Consider the following 11,229-nt stretch of genomic DNA (forward strand, 5'->3'; position numbering starts at 1 on the left):
ATTACACCTGGCTCTGTGGAATGTTACCAATAGATATAGGTTAGTACAGGACAGTGGCATTACACCTGGCTCTGTGGAATGTTCCCAATAGATCTAGGTTAGTACAGGACAGTGGCATTACACCTGGCTCTGTGGAATGTTACCTATAGATCTAGGTTAGTGCAGGACAGTGGCATTACACCTGGCTCTGTGGAATGTTACCTATAGATCTAGGTTAGTACAGGACAGTGGCATTACACCTGGCTCTGTGGAATGTTACCTATAGATCTAGGTTAGTGCAGGACAGTGGCATTACACCTGGCTCTGTGGAATGTTACCTATAGATCTAGGTTAGCTATAGAATGGAACGAGCTCATCTTGTTTCAACAGAAATAGCAGGACAACGGTAAGTGACGGTTGCTGGGTAGGTGGTCTTTCTCTTTATTTGAAAAACATCCTTCGGGAATATAAACAAACTGATTCCTTACATGTCTTTTTATTTCCTGCTGTATTTAATTCATGTCAAAGGGTGCGTCCCAAAATGGCAACCCATTCCCCTATACAGTGCACTACTATTTAACCAGGACCCATAGGGCTCTGGTCAACCGCAGTGCACTATGTAGTGAATAGGGTGTGATGTGGGACACATTCAAAACCCCTATGGCCATTACAGGTGGGAGGCCTTGGGGTAGTCCTACAGTGTTGACGTCTCTAACACACAACACCCTCACAACGGCCTCATATATAGCAAGGCAGCAAGACCACTGATAGGTGAAAGGACTGGATTGGTTATTGCTTCCAACTATCAAGTTCTCTTAGATTTAAGGCCAGGAAAGGAAGGAAGCTATGCATGTATGAAACAGTCACAGTAGGTTGATGTTGCCCCTAACAACTGATACAGGGTCACATCTTTTCTCAACTCCCTAATGATTAAGGTTAGGACTGGCTGTAGAGTCACCTGATCCTAGATCTGTGGTTAGAGACAACCATATATTTAGAATGAGTAGAAAGGAAATCCACATTCAAGTCAATGATGCCATAATGTTCTACGCATTCTATTCTATGATGCCAACTTCAACCTGGAGCAGGCCCAGTCCCCTGTCTTCTACTCAGTCCCGCCCCCTGTCCCCTTCGAGCCAGCCGTTGGTGGAGAAGTCCAGTCTAAGCTGCTGTGATTCGGCCTCTGAGAGCGGTTGAAGAGGAGAGCGACAGGTGCCACCGTGGTAACCAAACCACTCCATCGCCTGCTTGAGAGCGGGAACGCCAAACTTCCTGGTCACCTAGCATCAAAGAGTGGAGTGGATGGGGGGGTTATTTAGGGCTATGTAGGTTCACTCAAAGGTGTGCTGGACTCTATGTCAACTCTTATGTAGGGTTACATAGGGTTTATGTAGCTTGACTTACAGCAGTGTTGGGCTCTATGTCAACTCTTATGTAGGGTTACATAGGGTTTATGTAGCTTGACTTACAGCAGTGTTGGGCTCTATGTCAACTCTTATGTAGGGTTACATGGGGTTTATGTAGCTTGACTTACAGCAGTGTTGGGCTCTATGTCAACTCTTATGTAGGGTTACATAGGGTTTATGTAGCTTGACTTAAAGCAGTGTTGGGCTCTATGTCAACTCTTATGTAGGGTTACATAGGGTTTATGCAGCTTGACTTACAGCAGTGTTGGGCTCTATGAGGCGCTGCTGCAGAGCACTGGCTTCTTCCCACCGTCCCGACACACACAGCTGCTCCAGCTCACACACCTCACGCCCCAGCACGTTGGCAAGCGCACACACACCGCCCACACAACCTGCAACACACACACACACACACAGTATTATCTGGGTCCTTTTAAAGGGACTACTTGTCAGTATTATTGATCTGAAACACAGCTTTAACACTCACATGTGACCTGCTCCTTCATATTCCTACAATTTGATTGACAGGTTATGGAAGCATATCTAACTGTAATGATTGGCAGTTGGGCCCTGGACCCTTGCGGTGTGTGTGTGTGTGTGTGTGTGTGTGTGTGACTGACATCCGTTATAGTTTCCTCAAATATGCATTTTGATTGACAGCCATATGACACACCCCTTCCTTCAGCATCCTGAGGGAGATGAAGGAGCTCTGGATCTCAACAACGCAGACACACACACACACACACACACCAGATAACACATACACGCATGCACAATACGTACTGTACACACACGCAGTACAGACACACCCACACAGTACAGACATACAGTACAGACACACAATACAGACACACCCACAAAGTACAGACACACGGTACAGACACACCTACACAGTACAGACATACAGTACAGACACACGGTACAGACACACCCACCAGATCCCAGTCACATGCTGTTAGTCATCCTGTAGTTGAGCTCCTCCTCTCTGCAGATCATCTATATTACTGCTCCTTATAGGACACATCACTACACACTGTACTATATTACTGCTCCTTATAGGACACATCACTACACTATATTACTGCTCCTTATAGGACACATCACTGCACACTGTACTATATTACTGCTCCTTATAGGACACATCACTACACTATGTACTATATTACTGCTCCTTATAGGACACATCACTACACACTGTACTATATTACTGCTCCTTATAGGACACATCACTACACACTGTACTATATTACTGCTCCTTATAGGACACATCACTACACTCTGTACTATATTACTGCTCCTTATAGGACACATCACTACACTCTGTACTATATTACTGCTCCTTATAGGACACATCACTACACTATATTACTGCTCCTTATAGGACACATCACTGCACTATATTACTGCTCCTTATAGGACACATCACTGCACTATATTACTGCTCCTTATAGGACACATCACTACACTATATTACTGCTCCTTATAGGACACATCACTGCACACTGTACTATATTACTGCTCCTTATAGGACACATCACATCACTGTACTATATTACTGCTCCTTATAGGACACATCACTGCACTATATTACTGCTCCTTATAGGACACATCACTACACACTGTACTATATTACTGCTCCTTATAGGACACATCACTACACTCTGTACTATATTACTGCTCCTTATAGGACACATCACTACACTATATTACTGCTCCTTATAGGACACATCACTACACACTGTACTATATTACTGCTCCTTATAGGACACATCACTACACTATTTACTGCTCCTTATAGGACACATCACTACACTATATTACTGCTCCTTATAGGACACATCACTACACTATGTACTATATTACTGCTCCTTATAGGACACATCACTACACTATGTACTATATTACTGCTCCTTATAGGACACATCACTACACACTGTACTATATTACTGCTCCTTATAGGACACATCACTACACACTGTACTATATTACTGCTCCTTATAGGACACATCACTACACACTGTACTATATTACTGCTCCTTATAGGACACATCACTACACTATATTACTGCTCCTTATAGGACACATCACTACACACTGTACTATATTACTGCTCCTTATAGGACACGTCACTACACACTGTACTATATTACTGCTCCTTATAGGACACATCACTACACTATGTACTATATTACTGCTCCTTATAGGACACATCACTACACACTGTACTATATTACTGCTCCTTATAGGACACATCACTACACTATTTTACTGCTCCTTATAGGACACATCACTACACACTGTACTATATTACTGCTCCTTATAGGACACGTCACTACACTATGTACTATATTACTGCTCCTTATAGGACACATCACTGTACTCTATACTATATTACTGCTCATTATAGGACACATCACTACACTATATTACTGCTCCTTATAGGACACATCACTACACTATATTACTGCTCCTTATAGGACACATCACTGCACTATATTACTGCTCCTTATAGGACACATCACTACACTCTGTACTATATTACTGCTCCTTATAGGACACGTCACTGTACTATATTACTGCTCCTTATAGGACACATCACTGCACTATGTTACTGCTCCTTATAGGACACATCACTACAATATATTACTGCTCCTTATAGGACACATCACTACACTCTGTACTATATTACTGCTCCTTATAGGACACGTCACTACACTCTGTACTATATTACTGCTCCTTATAGGACACATCACTGAACTATATTACTGCTCCTTATAGGACACATCACTGCAGTATATTACTGCTCCTTATAGGACACATCACTGTACTATATTACTGCTCCTTATGGGACACATCACTGCACTATATAACTGCTCCTTATAGGACACATCACTACTCTGTACTATATTTCTGCTCCTTATAGGACACATCACTACTCTGTACTATATTTCTGCTCCTTATAGGACACATCACTACACTCTGTACTATATTACTGCTCCTTATAGGACACATCACTACACTCTGTACTATATTACTGCTCCTTATAGGACACATCACTGTACTATATTACTGCTCCTTATAGGACACATCACTGAACTATATTACTGCTCCTTATAGGACACATCACTGTACTATATTACTGCTCCTTATAGGACACATCACTACACTCTGTACTATATTACTGCTCCTTATAGGACACATCACTACACTCTGTACGATATTACTGCTCCTTATAGGACACATCACTACACTCTGTACTATATTACTGCTCCTTATAGGACACATCACTACACTCTGTACTATATTACTGCTCCTTATAGGACACATCACTACACTATATTACTGATCCTTATAGGACGCATCACTACACTCTGTACTATATTACTGCTCCTTATAGGACACATCACTACACTATATTACTGCTCCTTATAGGACACATCACTGCACTATATTACTGCTCCTTATAGGACACATCACTGTACTATATTACTGCTCCTTATAGGACACATCACTGCACTATGTTACTGCTCCTTATAGGACACATCACTACACTATATTACTGCTCCTTATAGGACACATCACTACACTCTGTACTATATTACTGCTCCTTATAGGACACATCACTACACTCTGTACTATATTACTGCTCCTTATAGGACACATCACTACATTCTGTACTATATTACTGCTCCTTATAGGACACATCACTGTACTCTATACTCCTCTGTAAACTGGTCATCTCTGTATACACGTCGCAAGACCCACTGGTTGATGCATATTTATAAAACCCTCTTAGGCGTCACTCCCCCCTATCTGAGATATCTACTTCAGCCCTTATCCTCCACATAAAACACACGTTCAGCCAGTCACATTCTGTTAAAGGTCCCCAAAGCACACACATCCCTGCGTCGCTCCTCTTTTCAGTTCGCTGCAGCTAGCGACTGGAACGAGCTGCAACAAACACTGAAACTGGACAGTTTTATCTCAATCTCTTCATTCAAAGACTCAATCATGGACACTCTTAGTGACAGTTGCGGCTGCTTTGTGTCTCTACCTTCTTGCCCTTTGTGCTGTTGACTGTGACCAATGTTTGTACATTGTTTTGTGCTGCTGCCATGTTGTATTGGTATCATGCTGTGTTGTCATGTGTTGCTGCCTTAGGTCTGTCTTTATGTAGTGTTGTGTTGTCTCTCTTTACGTAGTGTTGTCTTAGGTCTGTCTTTATGTAGTGTTGTGTTGTCTCTCTTTACGTAGTGTTGTCTTAGGTCTCTCTTTATGTAGTGTTGTGTTGTTTCTCTTGTCGGGATGTGTTTTGTCCTATATTTTTATTTAATTTATTTTAAAACATTTAAATCCCTGTGCCCACAGGAGGCCTTTTGGTAGGTCATTGTAAATAAGAATTTGTTCTTAACTGACCTACCTAGTTAAATAAAATAATCTATATTACTGACACAGAGAGAGACACATAGAGAGACAGAGAGAGAGACAGAGATACAGAGAGAGACAAAGAGAGAGACAGAGAGAGACAGAGACAGAGAGAGACAGAGAGAGACAAAGAGAGACAGAGAGAGACAGAGAGAGACAGAGAGAGAGAGAGCTAGAGAGAGACAAAGAGAGCTAGAGAGAGACAGAGAGAGAGAGATAGAGAGAGACAGAGAGAGAGAGAGAGAGAGAGAGAGAGAGAGACAGAGAGAGAGAGAGAGAGAGAGCTAGAGAGAGACAGAGAGAGCTAGAAAGAGACAGAGAGAGACAGAGAGAGCTAGAGAGAGACAGAGAGAGAGCTAGAGAGAGACAGAGAGAGAGATAAAGAGACAGAGAGAGACAGAGAGAGACAGAGAGAGACAGAAAGAGACAGAGAGAGAGAGAGAGACAGAGACAGAGAGAGACAGAGACAGACAGAGACAGAGAGAGACAGAGACAGAGAGAGAGAGCGAGAGAGAGAGAGAGAGACAGAGAGAGAGAGAGACAGAGAGAGAGACAGAGAGAGAGAGAGAGAGAGAGAGCTCTGTAGGACAGATACTGTATAATGCAGAGACAGTATAATCTGACAAAGAGAACGACTCATTAGTCGGAGGTTCATACTCTATTATCTCTATCCCCTAAGGTTTTCATATAGTCATACCTGTCTGCAGTACAAAGTGGGTTGGTTCTAGCTAGCGTAGGAGAGAAGGGATTTTTGTACCCTACACCCTGTGATGTAACGCTAAGTGATTACCAGAGAGGGAATTGAGATGGTCAATGTCAGTTCCAAGTTCTAGGTTCTACGTTTGTGGTTCTTAAATTCTACATTCTATGTCGTAGGTTCTAGATTCTAAGCTATAGGGTCTGTGTGCCAGGTTCTAAGTTCTTACCCACGGAATACGCCGCCATAAGGAACCCGGCGGAACCCGCCAGAACCTGAAAATCCTGCGGCTTCGTTTTATGAACAATCAGAGCGATCCTGGTGATCTGAGGAACGACAGGAGAAAAACCCAGGGATGTAAAAGGAGAGAAACACAGTGGGGTGCGTCCCTATAGGCCCTGGTCAACTGTAGTGCACTATATAGGGAATAGGGTGGCTTTTGGGATGCCGACAGCATGTTCTCCCCATCACTCCTCCCTGCTGTCAGGATGAGGACTGTTGTCAGGAGGAGCAGTAGGCCAGTAGTACCAAACAACTGTCATCACTAACTAACTACTGAAAAATAAACAGAGAGAGAGAGAGAGAGAGAGAGAGAGAGAGAGAGAGAGAATGGAACGAGGAACGAGAGTTTTGACAGGTGAGAAGAGATACTTCAAAAGAGGAGATGAAGGGAGTTTTCTATGCAATATTCATCCCTCTCTGTTTTTGTTTTATTCTCTTGTCAGTCAAGACATGAACCACCGTTTCCAAATAAACCTGAAATGCTGCGATGTTCAAAGGATAGAAAAAACAGAGAACGATACACACACACAGTGGGAAAACCCACAGGGGAAATCTGAAAACGTTTTTAGCAACCATCAGTCAGTCAAATCACTTGCAACAAGTCAGCACGGTCGGTAACTGATCCATCAATCAATCAAATAAATAAATACATTGTGTGTGTGTGTGTGTGTGTGTGTGTGTGTGAGGACTCACGTCTCCTCCGCTGTCCTTGAGTCCCAGTATGTTAGGGTGTTGGGCCAGTCTCACCACAGCATCAACAGGGAGGTCAAGACCTGTGTTAGCCGGGACACTGTACAGAACTACTGGTACTGGACTACTGTCTGCCACCTGCAGGGGGAGACAGAGACAACACCGGGTCCAAACACAACCCCCCGGCCCAGGCCATAGAATCAGAATAATTATGTATCTATTGAATTCTATTTCTATGGTACAGACTGCATGGGTTCAGAACAGAACACTATGACATATATATTATGACATGTGGTATATATTAAAGACATGTGGAATATATGAACCTTTTGTGACTAGGGGACAGTATTTTCATTTTTGGAAAAATAACATTCCCGTAGTAAACAGGATATTTTGTCAGGACAAGATGCTAGAATATGCATATAATTGACTACTTAGGATAGAAAACACTCTAAAGTTTCCAGAACTGTTAAAATATTGTCTGTGAGTATATCAGAACTGATATTGCAGGCGAAAGCCTGAGAAAAATCCAATCCGGAAGTGCCTCATGTTTTGAAAGCGCTGTGTTCCAATGAGTCCCTATTGAGCTGTGAATGTACCATCGACCAGATTCTCCGTATTCCCCAAGGTGTCTACAGCATTGTGACGTAGTTTTACGCATTTATGTTGAAGAATACCTGTAAGCGACTATATTGCGCAACTGGTCACCTGATGGCTCCCAGAGTGATTCTCGCGTAAAATACAGAGGTAGCCATTATTCCAATCGGTCCTACTGAAAAACGAATTGTCCCGGTAGATATATTATCGAATAGATATTTGAAAAACACCTTGAGGATTGATTATAAACAACGTTTGCCATGTTTCTGTCGATATTTTGGAGCTAATTTGGAATATTTTTCGCCGTTTTCGTGACTGCAATTTCCGGGCGATTTCTCAGCCAAATGTGAAGAACAAACGGAGCTATTTCGCCTACAAAAATAATATTTTTGGAATTGGCTATCTAACTGGGAGTCTCGTGAGTGAAAACATCCGAAGCTCATCAAAGGTAAACGATTTAATTTGATTGCTTTTCTGATTTCCGTGACCAAGTCACCTGCTGCTAGCTGGACAAAATGCTATGCTAGGCTATCGATAAACTTACACAAATGCTTGTCTAGCTTTGGCTGTAAAGCATATTTTGAAAATCTGAGATGACAGGGTGATTAACAAAAGGCTAAGCTGTGTCTCAATATATTTCACTTGTGATTTTCATGAATAGCAATATTTTCTAGGAATATTTATGTCCGTTGCGTTATGCTAATTAGTGTCAGTCGATGATTACGCTCCCGCATGAGGGATGGGGAGTCACTAGAGGTTTTAAGACATATGGTATATATTAAGACATAAGGTATGTATTATATATTAACTTCTTGATACTACCCACCCCGCATGCGGGAGCGTAATCATAGCCTCAAACGAATTAGCATATGGTATATATTAAGACATGTGGTATATATTAAGACATGTGGTATATATTAAGACATGTGGTATATATTAAGACATGTGGTATATATTATATATTAAGACATGTGGTATATATTATATATTAAGACATGTGGTATATATTATATATTAAGACATATGGTATATATTATATATTAAGACATATGGTATAAATGAAGACATATGGTATATATTATATATTAAGACATATGGTATATATTATATACTAAGACATATGGTATATATTACATATTAAGACATATGGTATATATTATATATTAAGACATATGGTATATATTATATATTAAGACATGTGGTATATATTAAGACATATGGTATATATTATATATTAAGATATGTGGTATATATTAAGACATATGGTATATATTAAGACATAAGGTATATATTAAGACATATGGTATATATTATATATTAAGACATATGGTATATATTATATATTAAGGTATGTGGTATATATTAAGACATATGGTATATATTAAGACATATGGTATATATTATATATTAAGGTATGTGGTATATATTAAGACATATGGTATATATTAAGACATGTGGTATATATTATATATTAAGACATATGGTATATATTATATATTAAGACATGTGCTATATATTATATATTAAGACATATGGTATAAATTAAGACATATGGTATATATAATATATTAAGACATATGGTATATATTAAGACATATGGTATATATTAAGACATGTGGTATATATTAAGACATGTGGTATATATTAAGACATGTGGTATATATTAAGACATATGGTATATATTAAGACATATGGTATATATTATATATTAAGGTATGTGGTATATATTAAGACATGTGGTATATATTAAGACATGTGGTATATATTAAGACATGTGGTATATATTAAGACATGTGGTATATATTAAGACATGTGGTATATATTAAGACATATGGTATATATTAAGACATATGGTATATATTATATATTAAGGTATGTGGTATATATTAAGACATGTGGTATATATTAAGACATGTGGTATATATTAAGACATGTGGTATATATTAAGACATATGGTATATATTAAGACATATGGTATATATTATATATTAAGACATGTGGTATATATTAAGACATGTGGTATATATTATATATTAAGACATCTGGTATATATTAAGACATGTGGTATATATTATATATTAAGACATGTGGTATATATTAAGACATATGGTATATATTAAGACATATGGTATATATTATATATTAAGGTATGTGGTATATATTAAGACATGTGGTATATATTAAAACATGTGGTATATATTAAGACGTGGTATATATTAAGACATGTGGTATATATTAAGACATGTGGTATATATTAAGACATGTGGTATATATTAAGACATGTGGTATATATTAAGACATGTGGTATATATTAAGACATGTGGTATATATTAAGACATGTGGTATATATTAAGACATGTGGTATATATTAAGACATATGGTATATTTTGTAATGACCCTGGGTTTATAAGCGCGGATATCGACTCTGCCACTGGAGCATGCTTTTGCGGCACAGTCGATAGCGCGCCGGACCTCGGGCTAGAAGGTCGAGGGTTCGAGACCTGCTCTCTGCTGTTTCATTACAATATTAAGACATATGGTATACACTACCGTTCAAAAGTTTGGGGTCACTTATAAATGTCCTTGTTTTTGAAAGAAAAGCACATTTTTTTGTCCATTAAAATAACATCAAATTGATCAGAAATACAGTGTAGACATTGTTAACGTTGTAAATGACTATTGTAGCTGGAAATGGCCGATGTTTTATGGAATATCTACATAGGCGTACAGAGGCCCATTATCAGCAACCATCACTCCTGTGTTCCAATGGCATGTTGTGCTAGCTAATCCAAGTTATCATTTTAAAAGGCTAATTGATCATTAGAAAACCCTTTTTCAATTATGTTAGCACAGCTGAAAACTGTTGTCCTGATTACAGAAGCAATAAAAATGGCCTTCATTAGACTATTTGAGTATCTGGAGCATCAGCATTTGTGGGTTTGATTACAGGCTCAAAATGGCTAGAAACAAAAAACTTTCTTCTGAAACTCGTCAGTCTAATCTTGTTCTGAGAAATGAAGCCCCTTCCATGTGATAAATTCCCAAGAAACTGATACAACGTACAACGTTGTGTACAACTCCCTTCACAGAACAGCGCAAACTGACTCTAACCAGAACAGAAAGAGGAGTGGGAGGCCCCGGTGCACAACTGAG

General features: G+C 39.4%; 1 protein-coding gene across 1 annotated transcript in view; it reads right to left on the reverse strand.

Annotated features, from left to right (window-relative positions):
• Positions 1 to 390: 390 nt before the first annotated feature.
• LOC139424364 (4-hydroxy-2-oxoglutarate aldolase 1) overlaps positions 391 to 11,229 on the reverse strand; it is a 17,060-nt gene continuing 6,221 nt past the window's right edge. The window contains exons 4-7 of the mRNA XM_071176109.1: positions 7,483 to 7,617; positions 6,737 to 6,833; positions 1,644 to 1,777; positions 391 to 1,259 (exon numbers count right to left, since the gene is read on the reverse strand). Of these exons, the coding sequence (XP_071032210.1) occupies positions 1,089 to 1,259; positions 1,644 to 1,777; positions 6,737 to 6,833; positions 7,483 to 7,617 (537 nt within the window). The 3' untranslated portion in view covers positions 391 to 1,088. The remainder of the gene's footprint in view (positions 1,260 to 1,643; positions 1,778 to 6,736; positions 6,834 to 7,482; positions 7,618 to 11,229) is intronic.

The sequence above is a fragment of the Oncorhynchus clarkii genome, chromosome 13 (genome assembly GCF_045791955.1).
Source record: "Oncorhynchus clarkii lewisi isolate Uvic-CL-2024 chromosome 13, UVic_Ocla_1.0, whole genome shotgun sequence".
NCBI lineage: Eukaryota > Metazoa > Chordata > Actinopteri > Salmoniformes > Salmonidae > Oncorhynchus > Oncorhynchus clarkii.